This window comes from Myotis davidii, unplaced genomic scaffold (genome assembly GCF_000327345.1).
Source record: "Myotis davidii unplaced genomic scaffold, ASM32734v1 scaffold132, whole genome shotgun sequence".
NCBI classification, from domain to species: domain Eukaryota; kingdom Metazoa; phylum Chordata; class Mammalia; order Chiroptera; family Vespertilionidae; genus Myotis; species Myotis davidii.
In genome coordinates, this window is record NW_006285258.1 from 1,145,565 (window position 1) to 1,163,997 (window position 18,433).

The window sequence follows — 18,433 nt, forward strand, 5'->3', positions numbered from 1 at the left end:
CTCAGGTTCGATTGCGGTCAATGGCACATGCCTAGGTTGTGGGCTCGATCCCCAGTGGAGGACTTGCAGGAGGCAGCCAATCACTGATTCTCTCTTATCATGGATATTTCTATCTCCCTCTCCCTCTCCCTCTCCCTTCCTCTCTAAAATCAATAAAAATATATTTTTTTTAAAGAAAAACCTCAAGGGGCTGGTATAAGACTATGGCATTAAAGCTATAAATTCTTTACATTCCAGAATAAATGAGTGACACAGTTAGAGGTTATGTTTAGTGCATTTATAGTAATGAGTGTTTGGTTTAAAAAATTTATTTGTATTTACATTGTAGTGAAGATCACAACAGTATTTTGTAAATATTAAGAATTTACTTTTTACTTCTAAAAGCAATCCATTTGTTTGATTGAAGAGCATGGTATGAAAAATGACCAAACTAAAGAGCTAGCCTGTGGCAATCATGTAAAGCAGGTTATTTGGACCTGGCGTCCCAAAAAAGAGTGGAGATATTGACCCTCTACAAGTGCTAGGACAGGAGTGGTGTGGCGCATGCACTAGTGGGTGAGGGCCTGGAGAGATTGGAGGGAATTGTAGCATAGTTCAAAGTACAAGTACCCAAGTTAAGATGCGGTCAGAGTCTTGTGTGTTCATAAGCTACTTTTACCAGCCTTGCTCATCTTGTCGGATGTACGTTTGATGGAAGCTGAGGCTGTAGGGAGTCCCATGGTCAGCTGCAGGGGTTTGCAGCCTTGGAAATTCCCCAAATTTGAGAGCTGCCTCCCAGTGGGGACCTTGAGAAGGACCTTGGGGACTAGACCCAAGAAGCCTGAGTGCTCCGGAACTCTCCCAGCTCTTGTTCCGGGAGGTGCTCCAAAGGGACCTCTCCTGGGAAGAGATCCTAGGCCTCCCCAGACTTCCCAGCAGGACATCCATGCCCAGACAGTGCAGCCCGCAGGCCCAAAGCCAGGCGGGAGCAGATTCCCCTCCTGTAACGTGTTCCCTCCCTGTCAGGGCTAGGCCTAGTGTGCAGGAGAGGAGGAGAGGGAATGGGAAGGCGGGAGGCCTTCCACCTCCGCCTCTCCTCTTCCCCCTGAAACACTGAGCTCTCCTTCAGGCCTTTTTCCTCCTTAGAATCCAAATGATCTTTTTCTTTCCTCTTTATGCTTTCTGTGTGTATGTGACATTTTAGAAAATGGAGCTACAATTCACATATCATAAAATCACACATTAAAAACTGTACAGCCTAGCCCTGGCTGGTTTGGTTCGGTGGATAGAGTGTCAGCCTGCGGACTGAAGTTGTCCCAGGTTCGATTCCAGTCAAGGGCACATGCGCAGGTTGCAGGCTCAATCCCCAGTAGAGGGTTTGCAGGAGGCAGCTGATCAATGATTCTCTCTCATCATTGATGTTTCTGTCTCTCTCTCTCCCTCTCCCTTCCTATCTGAAATCAATTTTATTTATATGTATATATATGTAGAGAGAATGAGTGACAGCTGGCCAGGTGAAGGAGGCAGGGCACTGCAGTGACTCTTTATATATATAAATATATATATATTTAAAAGGCGGGGGGGGGCGGGGGAGATGCCAGCGAATGGAAATTGAAGGTGCAGCAGGTCAGCGGGCCGTGGCATGCCAGCAGTCCTTAAGGCCTGATTCCTGTTTTCTTTTCTCGGCCATCAGTAACTATTACCCACAGAGGGCTCTCTGCTGTGGGCACTTAACATTGCACAGCCACTTCCTGCACTGTCTTATCTCCTCCAGGCCCAGGAGCAGCCAGAAGGTGGGGCACAGGGAGGTTCTACTATGGCTTGTGATCACCCCATGGCTTCTCCTGGCTCCAGGGTGCTGTGGTGCCATCAGCTGGGTCTGGGAGCCCTGGATCCCACTGTCTTCTCCCAACCCCATGAAGGTATGCTCAGCCGGAGCCCAAGTCTCATGCCCTGGCTCTGCCCCCATGCCTTTCCCCAGGCAGCCCAGCGTTCCTCTCCCTGTGTGGGCCTGCCTTTACGGAGGGATCTCGGCACTGAGCTGACAGAGTCTCTGAAAATATACCCTGATCTTATCATTCTGTTCAGAAGCTTCCCATAGCTTCTTTTTGTCTGCAGACTGAAGTCTTCACTCTCCACAGACTCACCTTTCATCCAGTGCAGAGGTAGGCGGTCACTGCAGTGCCCTGCCTCCTTCCCCTGGCCAGCTGTCACTCATCCTCTAAGACCAGCTCAGATGCCCCCAGGGTGCATTTGGTGCCCCTCCCGTGGGCCCACCTGTATCTCAGCACTTCCCACACTCATAGTGATCAATGTCTTGTCTACAAGACCCTATTCAGCAATGCCCAGTTCCTTAGACCTACTGCCATGAGGGAGGGAACCCCAACCTGAGACTGTCTATAGGCCTTAAGGCGGAGAAAGCAGGGAAGGCTTCTTGGAGGCTTTCAGATACTGCACTGGGTGGTTTTAAGGTGGACCTCTCACAATGAGAAACTGGTTGACGATATAATAGCTCTGGATTGGTGAGCCCAGCGAGATAAGGGCCTTAAAGCCCGTCTTGGTGAGCAAGCGATTAGTCTTAATAAGTTGTTTACTTGGTTCACAGTCTTATTTTGGAGGAGCAGGTATTTCCTAGAGCAAGCAGGCAGGTTATTTTTGTTTGGTCACAGTGTTATATAGCACAGGATCAAGAGAGTATGCCTGGTCCCAGAACTGATTAACACGGAGACAGGGGATTAGGTTGGTTTCTGCTTTGACAGCCAATCCTGTTAACTGAGCGAGCTTCAGGAGAGTGGAGGCCAAGACCCAATCCTCCCGCAAACCCTAACCCTGGCAGAGCGCTGGGACGTCATCAGCACGTGACCAGTGCTTGTTGGCCCTGTGCGCGCACGAGTGTCGGCACCTCTCAGTGGCCCGGAGCCTCTAGGGAGCACCCTGACCTGGGAGAAGCAGCAATAGGAGGGTGTCTAACAAAATGCTGCCTCTACCCTGGCTGCTGCAGATGGGGTCCAGTGACCATCGTCAGCAGCACCGGGGGCTTGTGAGAACTGCAGAATCTCGGGACTCGCCCCACACTCTATAGCGGGCAGCTGGTGACTGGGCCTGTACAACCGTGGCTGAGGCTGCTTGTGGAAGCTAGTCACGGTTCTGTCGGTTCTGTTCAGCAAACGTTCACAGAGTCGTGCATGCCAGGCAGTGGAGAGCCCCGCGGGTACAGCAGGGAGGCCTCTGGATCCGGACGCTGGAGGACAGGCCCAGGAACACAGCTCAGTGACAGGGTGTCGGGGGTGGGTGTGTGTGGAGCCTCTTTTCCCTGACGGCCTTGCCCATCACAGAACTAATAATGACAACACACTCTTCCTGTCCTTTCCCACGTCAGATCCTGACGGCGAGTGGCGACGGGACATGCGCCCTGTGGGACGTGGAGAGCGGGCAGCTGCTGCAGAGCTTCCACGGGCACGGGGCCGACGTGCTCTGCTTGGACCTGGCGCCCTCAGAGACGGGAAACACCTTCGTGTCCGGGGTAAAGACCCAAGGAACATGTCTAGAGTCCTCTGTCTACCAGGGAGGGTGGTGGTGGCAATTCATGTCACTTCCTGGGACTAGATGGGATGGGTTCCTGAAAGAGTTTTCAGGTACTCCTTAGCTCCCCTCTGTACCCCCAGGTCCCCACTGCACCCCCAGCTCCCCTCTGCACCCCCAGCTCCCCACTGCACCCCCAGCTCCTGTAGCAATGGAGGTACTGGGAGGGCCTCCCAATCCGCGCCGACATTCAGCATCCACGGAAGGATCTGGAATGTTCTCCTTGTGTGACTGCTATCACTTGGGGCGCATATCTGCCACATTTAAAAATCATTCCTCAGATAAATAGTGGAGTTTGTACCTGACAGCATTGCAAGTGGCCACCAGGGCACACGCTCGGTGAGGTAACACTGTGTTGTGAACAGAGTTTTGGGACTGATGGGACACTCTCCTGCCCCACCCCTGCCAGTCACCATCGAACAGCGTATCTGAGGGCTCAGTTGGGCAGACAGGCCATGGTGACACAGAGCAGCACTTGGCTAGGAATCAGGATGCCTGGGTCCCGGCTTTGCTACCTCACTCTAAATTTCATCTGTAAACTGGGCATGATGCACAAGTTCTTGCCTCCTCCCTTCCCCAGGACATTATGAATAGTAGGTAGAAGAGTTTACATTGTCTTATACAAATAGTAGGGGCGAGTATTTTTGTGGACAGCTAGGAATAGAGATGGGGAATTAAGCTGGCTGGCCTGACCTCGAGTCAGTCAGGAGAGGCCGGTGATGCTACACCAACAAATTGAAACATGGGGCTCAGGGTGCAGACTTCTTGTGGATTCTTGTCCGGTGAAGTTGAAGAATAAATTCGTGGACTAACAGATTTCTTTGATAAAAATGAGGAAACTTATTGCAAGCATATACAAACTCCATCTGGGCAAGAATCCCCAAAGGGGACCTCCCTGCGGAGGGGCCCTCAAATGGGAAAAAAATGCTCACTCGCTCTCTCTCTCTCTCTCTTTGATGGGAAAAATCTAAGTCCAAAAATCTAAAATCTGTCTCATGTCCCTTTGTCTCTGGTTTATATATGTTGTAGTTCTTTGTTTGAATCTGACCCTTAGCAATTGGACCCTTTCCTTAATTTAAGACCCCCGGCTCTCTTCATTGGTCATTCTTCTACATAGTATTAGTTTTAAAGTCTAAAGCCCATGTGCCTCCCCCCCATTTTCTCCTCCTCATTTTGCAACATTATCCATCTAATCTGTTCAGGTTGGAGTTGCTTTTGATCTCCCTTATGGCTCTCTCTTAGTTGTCTTGGCCAGAGATGTTTTATTACCCCTCTGGCTCTCCCAGCTGCTCAGGCCAGAGATACCTCTGTCCTTGGTTTATGGCTATTTTAATTGCTCAGGCCAGAAATGCCTCCATCCTCCCTGCACCCTCCCTTCCTCTCTGCCTAATTAAGCTAGCTGGCTAACCCTTATCAAAGTGATGTTTGCAGCTGGAAGACCTAAGACCCTTTGCTCTCAGCTGTCCACCTCTTAGTTCTGGGCATCAGGAGAGGGCTCTCTGGCCTCTAAATGGCAGGGACCTCACTTTTATTCTCAGGCATTTGACCATCTCTGTGTATTTCATTCCTGCACCTTTGAATAACTGTGCTTCTCTCCTCGGCTATGCTGTTTACTCAAATTGTCGCTGTCACGGTAGATTCTGTTGTCTCTTTCAGAGCATTAAACTCCTCTGATCAGCGTCCTCTAAGGATTAGAAAACACTCCTGATCCTTCGTCCTCATTCTCAGTAAAGACACTCAGTGCTGAACCCACAGCAGGTCTTCCTGAGTTGTCGGTTATGGTACCTTATCCCCGCCCCCATCCTCTAAGTTGAAACCAACAATTTGGACACTAATTTCAATACAGTACTTCTTCTATTTGACAAGTGAGACCACATCATAGTCCCCAAACTTGACAGCAGGACTGCTCTGCAAGACTTTATCAAAATGCTCCTAGAACCATGATCGTATAATAGAGGAATCGTATGTTTATGAACCTCTGGGTCAGGCTGGCGATCCAGAGAGAGTGGTTTACAGGTCTTGAGGTGGAAGCCAGGTAGGTGACTTGCCCAGGCAGCCAACTAACTGCTGGCAGCGCCATGACTGGGCTCCTGCTCTGCTGATCCCCAGCCGGAGTGCTGCTGGGGTGCAGATGGCCCAGAGGCACCAGAGGTCCACCTTTGCTCAGGGCTGCCCCTGATGCCTGAGACAAAGCTGGGAGGACCCACCTGGCACCACTGTCTGTCTGCTCTCCCCGCTGGGCTTAGAGAGGCAGCGATAGAGGGAGGAGGAAGGAAAGGGATCAGTGAAGACGTGGGAAATGCCATGGGGAAGGTGGACGTAGGCTCTGGACAGTTTGTGCCCACTCAGAAAGCTGCCAAAGAAGAAAACATGCTACAGGGGGAAGCTGCGTCCTTCCCTTGGCCCCCGCCCAATCCAAGATCTAGTTCTGGCCTTCTGAGGCCTCATGAGTTGAAGTGGCCTTAAGCAAAGCTGGTCTCCGACATAAATGGTCTGTGTTACATAACTGGAACTCATGCCTGTCTGTGGGCATGCCTTGCAGCGGCCTTAACTCTTGGTAACTTTGCATTTGTAGGGATGTGACAAGAAATCCATGGTGTGGGACATGCGCTCCGGCCAGTGCGTGCAGGCCTTTGAAACTCATGAATCAGACGTCAACAGTGTCCGGTCAGTGAGTAGGGCCTTCAGCTACTCCTCAGTTCTCCTGGGCTGCCTGGCCTGGGGTGATCCTGAGCCCATCACCGCCTCCAGGCTCAGTGTACTGGGCTGAGAGGCCTCCCAGCAAGAATGGCTGATGTGGGGTGGGACTGAGTAGCGCTCCAAAGCTTTTGGAGACCTTTTAATATAATTGTACCAGGGGCAATGAGTCAGTATCTCTCATTCATTCATTCATTCAACAAATATTTATTGAGTACTTCTAGGCTAAACATTATCCCAGGAACTGGGAATACAGTTGTGAATAAGATAGACAAGGTCTCTCCTTTCCTGCAGGAGACAAGACAGTGCACAAATACACAAATGTATGATTTAATTTGAGATACTGATAAGTGCTATGAATAAAAGTAAAACAAGGAGATGTAATGGGATGGGTTGTTTCTTAGAATGGTCAGGGAAGGCCTCTCTGAGGAGATGATATTTAAATTGAGGCCAGGATTATTCAAGAGCCAGGCTTACAAAGAGCTGGGGGGAGATGAGATGTTCAGGGACCTAACAAAAGGCCAGATTGTTGAGTTGGGGGAGAGGGTGGCTAACATGATCTATGTTTTGCCTTTAAAAGATCTTTCTGGCTGCTGTGTGGAGAACAGGTTATAGGGGAGCAAGAATGGAAGGAAGTGTGATAGCTGGTTAGAAAGAAGTTGTGTGAGATCAAGAGAGAGAGGATAGTGGCTGGAACTAAGAAAGCATAACAGAGACAGAACTATCTAGAATTGGGAATGTTCTGAGGTTTTACACGACCTGCAAGCTATCAAGTTAGGCTACCACAAGTTCATGGCTGCTGGTAGATAGAAGACATGAGACTCCTGGGTCAGAGATGAAGGACAGTTTATTACTCAGAGCAGTGGCAGTAGTCAGAGTGTCAGCACCTCTGTGCTGGTTACTTGAGCCCAAATTCCACAGGATGACATGAAAAGGGCCAAATGACATGCAGGATCTATGAATTGGAGCCTAAGAGAGAGGTCAGTACTTGACATGTAAATTTGGAAGATGACACTGTTCCAACAGCGTATATAATATAATCACCCAGGAATCTTCATTATGGTTCCTGGGCAATACTAGGCTTGTTCCCCTTAAAGCAAGAACAAAATGAGACGACTTAATTACATTAGTAGTAGAATTGTTAGCAAGAATTGTCTAGCTCCCTGCCCTCAAATATGGGATAAGATAAAAGGAAAAAGGCTATCACATTTTGCAAATGTGTAGCAATTCCCTAGAAAATCAAAGAAAATCAATCCAGAATTTACTGCAGATAGAAAATGAAGTTACTAAGGTGCAGGACACAATATCCACAACAATCAAGTAAACCCTTATGTTGAGATACAGCTTAAAAAGGCGCAGTCTCTCACACATGCTTTTGCCTTTGCCCTGATCCTCTTCTGATGGCCACTATTCCACCCGGTCTCCACGGAGGCCTGCCTCTCTCTGGAAAGCGGATTATAGAAGAGTGACGGTGACAGAAAGCATCGTTACTGACTGAAAGCTGTTTATTGGCACCATGCCACATTCTTTGCATATGCTGTCTTATTTCCTCTTGACGAGGAAACTGAGGCTGTGCAAGGTGAAGCCACTTTGCACAAGTATCCACTTTGCAGTAAGTGGTCAGGGCAGGGATCTGCATGTGGCTCTGGGTGTCTGATTCCAGTGTCTGTGTCTATGACCACTTTCTTGGTTACACAGGCCTAGTTTTGCCGTGGCCCTGAGCTCTGGGCCACATCTTACAAATGAGGTATGTGGTCAAGGAAAACTACGGGTCCGGGGACCTGCTCTGTGCTCCATGCCTGGTACAGATACCCGCATTATCACATTTACTCCTCATCAGCACTCTGCAAGGCCAATGCCACTGTCCCCTATCGACAGGGAAGGAAACCAGAGGCCAGTGGGTCTGCCAGATGAGCTTCCCTCTCTGGCCTCTGTAACAAATGGTCCTTATGTCCCTACAAGTGGGGATTCTGACTCCAAGGGCCTAGCATGGGACAGCTTCCCAGACGGTTGTGACAGGCATCCAGGGTTGGGAGTCACGGCTCTAAAGTGCTTTCTCCCCAACTTCCTCTCCGCAGGTACTACCCGAGCGGAGATGCCTTTGCCTCAGGATCAGATGATGCTACGGTATGTTCCTAAGCCATTGAGAGCTTTTTTATTTGAGAGAGAGATGTGCTGCCTTCATTTTATTTTTTTAAATAACTTTATTTCTGATTACAAAAATAATGTGTATTTATTGAAGAAGACCTGGGGAGAAATTAAATTACCTAATCTCCCTACCCAGGAAAAATCACAATTAGATGAATTCCTTTCTGTCTCTTTCCTTGTTAAACAAAATTTGCTTTTTTTCATTTACTAATAGATTGTGGACATTTTCCTATGCCAATAAACATTGTTCTATATTATTTTTTCTTAATGATTGAGTTATAGACAAACCATCATTTACTTAGCCAGTCTTCAATTTTGGGACATTTGGGTTTTCAAGGTATGTGTTTTTTTCCTGTTTAAAAACACTGCTTGATTTTTTAAAGAAAAAATAAGGGGGAGATGCCGGAGTCCATTCATTGTCTTCACTACCTGAGTTTAAACAGAGACCCCCCAAAAGCTAGTAACCTTTGAAGTCCTGGCAAAGGTCAGAACTGTGCACCACCCAGTTAATCTAGGAACCACCCAGTTAATTTAGGTAATAATAGTTGAAGCATCATCCCACCTTAGTTCACTTCATTCCTTAGATACTAATAAAATAATAAAATAAAATAAAAAAAACACTGCTATAAGTAAGTATTTTGGGAGCCTCTCATTATTTCCATAGAATGAATTCTCAGACATGAACTTTCTGAGTTAAAAATAGGCCTAGTTTTGCCGTAACCGGTTTGGCTCGGTGGATAGAGCATCAGCCTGTGGACTGAAGGGTCCCGGGTTCGATTCTGTACCTTGGTTGTGGGCACATCTCCAGTGGGGAGTGTGCAGGAGGCAGCTGATCGATGTTTCTCTCTCATCGATATTTCTAACTCTCTGTCTCTCTCCCTTCCTCTCTGTAAAAAATCAATAAAATATATATTTTTAAAAATAAGCCTAGTTTTAAAGCTTTTGATACTAATTAAAAAATTATGTTCACTGATTGTTTTTAAGAGAAAAGAAATACCTTCTTGTGCCCTGAAAATACCAAATAAATTATTAAATAGTAATAATAGTTTGATTCTGATTCAATACTAATGGAAGAAATTACAAAGGAACAGATTGAGAGTTTTGGTAATAATAAAAATTTAACTTATGGATGTCAAAAATATATAACCAAATGTAAGTGCATACATTTTGGAAAAATTCTTGCTACATGTATGCCAGGCCAAGTTGAAATCCTTTAGATATGAATGGGGAGGCATAATCAATGAGAAATATACCCCAATTTTAAAGAAAGATAGAATGCAGACCATTTATAAAGCAATACACCCAAAATAGCAAACTGAAAATGTTTCCAAAATCACCTCTAATCCAAGAAATGCAAGTTTCAATGATCAGATGCTCAGCTGCAGGAGAGATGCTTGGGTGGAGGTGGTGTGGTGAGGAGTCTGGGGCCAGCCTGATCAGCACCCTGGGTACCAGCCTTCTAGAAAGCAGTTCTGTGATAGAAGAACTTTCAAAATATCTCTGCCCTTTGATCTAGACATGCTATTTCTTGGAAATAATTCTATTCTAAAGATTCCATAGCTATTATAAGGAGAACCTCAGGGATTTTTACATAAGAATGGGAGATAATCTATGTATATAAAAGCCTAAGCGACCATTACAACCAAACGACCAGTCGACCAGTCGCTATGACGTGCACTGACCACCCAGGGCAGCTGCTCAATGCAGGAGCTACCCCCCAGTGGTCAGTGCACTCTGACAGCCAACCTCCCACAGCCTGCCAGTGGCATCAGCGTCTAGCATCTGTTCCTTCCGCGCCTAGTCCGGCAACCATTGCCTCCTCTCCTGCCCCTGCCCAAGGCCTTCGGCCCCTGGCTGGGATGGGGAACGGAGGCTGGGTGGTGGCAGAAGCAGCCCCTTTCCCCGGAGAGCCGAGGGCCTGCTCCCTCCTCGGGGCCAGCAGCCAACCTCCCACACCCTGTCCCTCCCCCTGGCTGGCAGGCCCTGATCAGCCCAGCTCTGATCGGCCCTGATCGCTGGCCAGGCCTAGGGACCCCACCTGTGCATGAATATGTGCACCGGGCCTCTAGTTTGATTATAAAAGAGAAAAAATAAAAACAAAGATCTTTTTAACGGGGTATGACTAGATTCTGATATATCTACATGAAGACTAATAACCATGTTAATTGGTTTCTTTGGAAGATTATTTAATGATATGAGATAATGCTCATAACATAATGAGAAAAGTAATAATGAAACATTCACCCTATTTTTTTTCATTATTTTTTAATGCACACATAAAACAGAAGTAAGTCTGAAGGAAAAAGATTTAGTCAATACCTCTAGGATTTGGGGTGACTTTTACTTTATTTTCTATGCATTTTGAGTTTTTCTGAATTTTCTACAATGAACATGTATCCTTCATCAGAAAAAAAGGCTGGGTTTCATTTTTGGTTTTGTACCTGAAGAAGTCTTCTATATTTGCTGTGTCTTTAAGTCTCCATTGGAAATGAATAGGAATCGGGATTGAGGGAGAAAATGCTAGGAGAGAAAATGTAAGAGGTGTTTCCCTTACCTCTCCAACTACACAAGCCATTGGCACCTGCTGGTGGCTCTGTGGTGTCGCCTCGCCAAACTGGAGCCAGAAGTAAGTGCTCCTTTGTTTGCACCCCAGTGTCGCCTCTACGACCTCCGGGCAGACAGAGAGGTCGCCATCTATTCCAAGGAGAGTATCATATTTGGAGCATCCAGCGTGGACTTCTCCCTCAGTGGTAAGATTTTATGTCAGAAGCTTTCCCAGGACTGTAAAACAGGACCTAAGTGACACACAGCTCTCTGTCAAGCGGCCCCTCAGCTAAACTTCCTGTGGGCTCATATGCCAAATAGTCTCCTTTTGTGCCAGTTCCATGTGCCCCCCTCCGGCCCCCCGGGCTGTGTGAGCCCTACTTCGCCCTGCCCTCAGCGGCTGCCCCCAGCCCCAGTCACTTCAGGGGAAATGAAGGCTGTGCCCATCTAATACTGTTCTTCAAGGCAGAGATGGACAAACACTCACATATGAAGGGCCTTTAGACATTTCTTCCCCAGCCTGCCATTCTCCCTTCACACCTGAAAAAGGACTTTTTTTTCAGAGGTGGAGGGTGGGTGCCCTTTCTCAATGCCCTGAAGCTCATGGCACCTCTGCCCTCCCAGCTGGGGAGGCTGCTGGTGAACATTCAGGCAGCACTGATACTCTGGGTCACTGGACCATTCAATTTCCCCAGACACTCCCCCAATTCTGCACCTGAGCCTTCGTGCATGCATGCAGCTACTCCTGCCTGAAACATCCTTTCTCTCTTTTCTCTGCATGGCAAACTTCTATTCACCCCTCAAGAGCCCATCAGATGTCATTTCCTCTGCAATGTCTTCCTTGTGCTGTGTGAGGCATAGCACATGACACAGCTGAGCACTTCCATGATAGCCCTTATCACATGGTGCTGTGTTTATGTGTCTGCCTACCAGGACCACCCTCCACAGGGGCAGCAGCTGTGCTTTCTCCTCTGAACCCTCAGGGCAAAGCACAGTATCTGACACACGGGGGCACTAAATCACTGTTTATTGAAGGAATGAATGAATGAACGAGTGAATGAATGAATGAATGAACGAATGAACAAGCAAGGAAGCGAGAGTCATGAAAAAGAACAACAGGAAGGAACCGGTTTAATAACTATCACACCCTCCGGCTTCCAGGCCGCCTGCTGTTCGCTGGATACAACGATTACACCATCAACGTCTGGGATGTGCTCAAGGGGGCTCGAGTCTCCATCCTGTTTGGACATGAAAACCGTGTCAGTACTCTACGAGTTTCCCCTGATGGGACTGCTTTTTGCTCAGGATCCTGGGATCACACCCTAAGAGTAAGCGAGGAGACTTTCTATTTTACTCTGTGTGTGAGGAGAGGAGTGATTGGCCTTCCTGAAAGCAGAAGTCGGGGTGAGCTAGGAGAGGCCCGGACAGCCACATGGAGCTCAGATTTCAGCTCTGCTCAGAGCCACAGAAGGAATGAGTGGCCGGGGACGTAGTGAGTTCCCCATCGACACAGTGTTCATGCATGCAGTTGAGGGAATAGCTGGACTAGGTGATTCAAAAGGTTCCTTTTGACCTTGAAAGTCTGATTCTTCTGAGTCTAGCCTTTGACAACCACAGATTGCCAATCTCGCCTTCTAGAACTGCAGGGTTCTTCTGTGGTCACAGACCCCTATGAAACCAACAGAGGGCCTTTAGGAGGGCATGAAGCCCCTGAAAGTATATGCCAGATTTTGTGTGTGTCCTCCTCATGGCTTTTTTTTTTTTTAATATTCTCAAAAAGCTCCAAGACTTTGTTGGGTGTTGGCTCCCCAGAAATACTATTTGCAAAGCAAAGCTCACCACAGTGTGGGACACCACAAACTTGACCGTCTCAGTAGTGTCTTAGGAGGGAGAGCAAAGGCAGATTCTTGAGGTTTTAGGGATTGAGGCAGATCTTTTGATAGAGGGACTTTTGTGGCATAGAGTTTAAGATTGCTGGGCACAGGCTGGGGGCGGGGGAGGATTTCAAAGATGGGCTTTAACAGTGACCAGTCCCTTGATGCTCTGTGTTGTTCTGAGAAGTGAGTCTCTTCTAAAGAGGATACTTGACTCGTGTACTCGTAGGATAAAAAGGTGAATGGACTTTTGCAAAGTTCCTGAAACAAACAATAAAGTTATTTGTGACTTCATTCATCTTCCTGGTCAGGAGTTGCCTAAATTAGTAAAGTTGTGTTAATGTACTCAGAGAGCTGTCTGGGTACAGATGGCTTCTGTTGCCAATCTAAGAGTTACCAGTCCCTCATGGGAGGTCACAGATGCCCTTAGACCAGCCGTGGGCAAACTACGGCCCACGGGCCGGATCCAGCCTGTTTGAAATGAATAAAACTAAAAAAAAAAAAAAAAGACCGTACCCTTTATGTAATGATGTTTACTTTGAATTTATATTAGTTCACACAAACACTCCATCCATGCTTTTGTTCCGGCCCTCCGGTCCAGTTTAAGAACCCATTGTGGCCCTCGAGTCAAAAAGTTTGCCCACCCCTGCCTTAGACAGTTAACTAAGGGGTGGGGGGCATCAGGTCCAAACATGCACCTCTCAGTCCTCAGGGCAAAGCACAGTACCTGACACACCTGGGCACTAAATCACTGTTTATTGAATGAATGAACAAATGAATAAATGAGCTGCTAAGAGGAAAGTGTTTTATTTTCCAAGACATGCAAGTGCTCTATTTTGGATGGAGTATTTCCATCCACTGTGTGTGTGTGTGTGTGTGTGTGTGTGTGTGTATTAAGAGACTTTGATTTATCCCTTTAAACTCAGGTCTTGTAAGTTGTTAAGTACTAAAGAAACTGACAATTATCTGTTTGTGTCTTTGCAGGTCTGGGCTTAATCGTTTCCTCACAATACGCATTTAGGTACCTGAGGTTAGAATTTGAAATCGCCACATGTAAATAGATCTTACTTCTAGAGGACTTTCGATTTTATCACAACTTGGCTGAAAGGTCACCAAACGTCTCCAGTATTACTATTAAACTACCACCTCTGCAAAAGTACCACTGTCAGCCTTCAGCACTAGGAGAACACCTTCAAGTGCAGTGCTGCTGGGGGATTTTGGTTGTTTTTTCCTTTTGAGCACTTAAGTTTATTCACTTAAAATATATATATATTTATTGATTTCAGAGAGGGAGAGAGAGAGATAGAAACATCAGTGATGAGAGAGAATCATTGAACAGCTGCCCCCTGCACGCCCCACACTGGGGATTGAGCCCACAACCCTGGTCAATGCTCAACCACTGAACCACGCCAGCCAGGCTAAAATTTTTTCATTTTTAAGGTTATTCTTAATTATTCTCAGCTCAATTCATTCAGTTACCAACAGAATCCAGCATAATGTATTTCCTATTGCTTCTTTGAATCGGGTTTGTTTTGGAGCTCCTTGGAACCTGGTCTCCGTCGGCGTGCGCTGTGACCGGGCCTTCCTCCGGAAGTGCTGACCTATGTGGCTGTAGGAGGAGGGCCGTGGTAACTGATCTGTGATAGGAGGAAGTTCCCATTCCAAATGTAATTAGACAGATTCACTTTTTTAAAAATGTGTTTTTATTGTAAGAGTCTATTTCCCAGTCTTGCATCATATTGTCTTGTTTCACATAAAACATTTTCATCTGTGTGAACTGTTATAAATGAAGCAGGTGTGCATAAGATGGACAGGAGGTTTAACTCATGAATCATGTGATGATGTGACAGGAGTGTTATCACATGGACACATCATTTTCTTCCAAGGGAAAAGCTGAACGCTGTTTGTGACACACATGCTTCTCAGAGCAAACAAACCTTTCTGTGTGGGAACACAGACAGCACATTTAGTGCAGGGCCTGTCACTGGTGTTAGACCTGTGAGGCTCAGTGGCATCCCTCAGCCTAAAGGGGATCTTGTCCATCTCCATTATACTCATATTTATTGCATTATGGATGTAATTGCATATACAAATTAATTGCTAGGTTTTAAAAAGTAATGTTTTATATTGAGAAAAAAGAATATACAAGATATCTTGTCTTTATTTGAAATTCAGCAATTCCTTCTGGAAGATACCAAGTGCTTTGTTATAAGACCCTTTGTTTTATTTTGTTTCTAAAGGTATAGAGAGGCCATTCTTTGTTTTAGAAAATCCCTTATTCATCCAGCTGGCATGCATTAGGGAAGTAAAAAGTCACCTCAAATTCCAAAAATCACTCCTGGGTGAGGCTCGCTGGTGGCTCCCGTGGTGCCCAAGGGCTGTGTCTGCTGCATCCCCTGGATCTCCAGTCTCCTCTCAGCCCTGTTCCCGCCCGGCCCTTCTCCCAGGACTAGTTCGGGCTCTGCAGGCCCAGCCCCAGGCCCTGCTGCTCAGAGAGGCCCTTCCAGAGTGGGCACAGCCATCGGGTAGGCCTGGGCCTGGCACCTGTAAGCTCGGGGGTGCAGGACCACCCTCAGATCTACTTGGTCAGGTGTCATAATGGACCAGTCAGGCCACCTTTCCCATCCATTTTTAAAAAAATAAACAGAATGGTTATATTCGGTCATTTGTGAGGGTTTTACTATGCAACAGCCCTAGTGAGAGAGCACTATAAAAGGCCCCGCTTGCCTCAGAAGAGCCCAGAGGGAAGAAGAAGACATGGTCTCCGGGGACCATTTTTCAGCCACCTTCTCTCCCCCACAGGGGACCGCCTGGAAAGGGGCTCTGGGAAATGGGCACAGGTCCACCCAGCTGCTGAGGGGGCAGGTCCCACAGTGTGTCCATGGAACCCCTGAGCTGCACTCCCAGAACATTCCAGACCGCTCCTCGTCTCCTAGTTACGGCATCCCCTACCTCTCTCCCACAGACCCTTTCCTGCCTCTGCACAGGAAAGTCAAGCTTTATGTTGGAGAGGCAGAGCACATCTTCAGCGCATAACAGTCCATAACTTTCCAATTAAAAAACAACTTTAAGGGCCCGATGGGAATATTTTGTAGAATACTCACCCCGTGGGCAGTAAGCCACCTCCCCTATAAGTACTTCATCTCACTGTGTGTGCTGTTTAGTATTTATTGATGAAATACTTGGTTGGGAATGTACTACACTATATGGACACTCGAGGGTAAACTCCAAGTAATAAATTGTATTTTGCATATTGAAAATAATGCCAAGTGGAGTTTTTCAACCAGTTTGTCTTTTTTTAGAGGACTTGGGGGCAGACCCAGCAAACTGTGGTGAAGGGGCCCAATGAATGTGCCCCTGTGTGCGTAGCCTCGGACCCCCGTCCCCAGCCAGAGAAGAGAAGGGGGAGGCAGGAAGGGAGTCACCTGAGGAGGAGGGCAGTGATGGGGGCTGATGGGAAAGGCCTGTGACCTGAAACCAGGCAGCTGCTCCGGAGAGACCCAGCGGCAGGCACTCCACATCCCCTCTCCCCTTCCCGCCCCTTGGCCGCCTCCACGCCCTTCCCTGGACTATATGTAGCTTAATGGCAGCACAGGTTGTAAAGGCCTTTGCATTCTGGGCTTTCATAGTTGTTTAACCAGCAGGCTAGAAGGTGGCACACTGACGATGAGGACTCATCTGTAAGCTAGAGGGGGACAGCATGGTGACAAAGGATGTGACCTGAGGTTCAGACTCAGCTCCACCCCTTTTACAGGATATAAGGAATCATCCAAATTTCTCCCAGCCTCAGTGTCCTCATCTATGAAATGGGACAGCACTGAAACACATACAGCATATACCTAGCTTAGCCTTCGCACATCTTCAATAGGGTCAATTCCCTGCTTCGGAGCTCTGCCTGTCCACCCATCCTCCCTTCCCCTTCTCCCTTTCCTGTTACCTTCCTCTCCCTTCTCTCACCTCCTCCCTCCTCTCTCTTCCTATCCCACCTCTCTCCTTGTCTCCTTTCTTGCTCCTCCTTTTCTTCCTCTCTCTCTTCCCTTTCCACCTCCTTCCTCACTTTCCCGAAACCATTTCTTTCCTTTTTCTTCTCTGTCTCCTCCCCCCATTTCCTCCCCTCCATAAGCAGCCTCATTCATCTATCAAATTAGTAATTATCACCAATTAGAAAACCATCTGGGCCAGGGTTCTCAAAGTTTTTGGTCTTATAATCCCTCTATAGTCTTAAAAATTGAGGACCCCAAAGAGCTTTGTGTTTGAATATTTATTATTAGTAATTAAAACTGAGAAAAATTGTAAAACAAGAACAGAGACTAACCCATTCCACTGGAAAACTCCTGAGAGAATGAGCATCTAAAAAGCCACACATACAGAAGGAAAAGGTATTATTATCATGAAATGAGTTTTGACCTTGGGGACCCTCAGGTGGGGACCACGCTTTGAGAACAGCTGATCTGGCCTAACAAGCTCCCTTCAGCACCTCTGTGGGCGGCCTCCTGAGGCCATGGAGGCCTTGAAAGGGGCTTGGAAAAGGGGGAGGAAGAAAGGAGAGTGATTAGGGGGAGGAGGGGCTTAACGAGGAACTCTGAGAGGAGGCTTTGGGTGACCACAGGCCCGGTAAGAGATCCTGGAGGGGCACGGAGAGGATGGGAAAGGCTAGAGACCAACGGAGGCCTGTGAACAGCATTTCCCAAATGGGCTGCTGGGTCAGCAACAGGTTAAAAATCCAGATCCTTCGGGCCCCTCCCCTGGAGCTCTGCTGGGCAGGACTGAAGTGGGCCAGGCCTTCTGCTAAGGCAACTTGAGGAAGCTCTCAGTGAGCCTAATCTCTGTGGATCCTTTGTGAGAACAAGAGGCTCAACCTTCTTACTTACGATAGGAGGGAATTGGGCCACTTGTCAGTGCATAGCATGGACCCCTCATTCTCTAGACAGGGCCTGGCTGGATGTAGGCTGGCCTTTGGGACTGGTCATTCTCCACAGCAAGCTGATCCAAGGCCATTTCTGGTGAAAGAAATGAAATTAATATTTTTGCATTGTTGTAAAAAGGATGCAGACCCTCTAGTGAGAAGAGGGGATCAGGAATGATGCTCTGATTTAACCACCTAAATAAATATGAACTAAATATATGTATGGTATGAGCATTTGTGTGAAGAGTATGACCACACAATACCCGTATTTGAACCAAGTTATCTGAACAACACACCACTGGTGAACGCTTAACTTTATCATAAATCAGGAACCATGAAGCAGAGGTCACTGTTTTCATGTGTTCCCCAATAATAGGTGGCCTCCTACTCCTAGGTCTGTGCCCAAGAGAAATGAAAACGTATGTCCACACAGAACCTTGAACACAAATGTTCACAGCAGCCCAGAATGGGACAACTCCAATGTTCAAAAACTGATGGAGTGATGAACAAAAACATGGAATATTATTTAACAATTAAAAGGAATGAAGAACTGATACCGGCTACAACACAGATGAACCTAGAAAACGTTATGCTAAGTGAAAGAAGCCAGACACAAAGGGTCACATAATGTATGATTCTGTTTATATGCAATGTCCAGAATGGGCAAATCCATAAAGACAGAAATCAGATTAGTAGTTACTTA

The 18,433-nt window shown here is 47.2% G+C and overlaps 1 protein-coding gene across 1 annotated transcript in view; it reads left to right on the forward strand.

Annotated features, from left to right (window-relative positions):
• GNB5 (guanine nucleotide binding protein (G protein), beta 5) overlaps positions 1-13,876 on the forward strand; it is a 28,114-nt gene extending 14,238 nt beyond the window's left edge. Inside the window, exons 7-12 of the mRNA XM_015558907.1 lie at positions 3,359-3,502; positions 6,137-6,228; positions 8,337-8,385; positions 11,060-11,156; positions 12,112-12,278; positions 13,809-13,876. Coding sequence (XP_015414393.1) covers positions 3,359-3,502; positions 6,137-6,228; positions 8,337-8,385; positions 11,060-11,156; positions 12,112-12,278; positions 13,809-13,820 — 561 coding nt within the window. The 3' untranslated portion in view covers positions 13,821-13,876. The remainder of the gene's footprint in view (positions 1-3,358; positions 3,503-6,136; positions 6,229-8,336; positions 8,386-11,059; positions 11,157-12,111; positions 12,279-13,808) is intronic.
• The last annotated feature ends 4,557 nt before the right edge of the window (positions 13,877-18,433 follow it).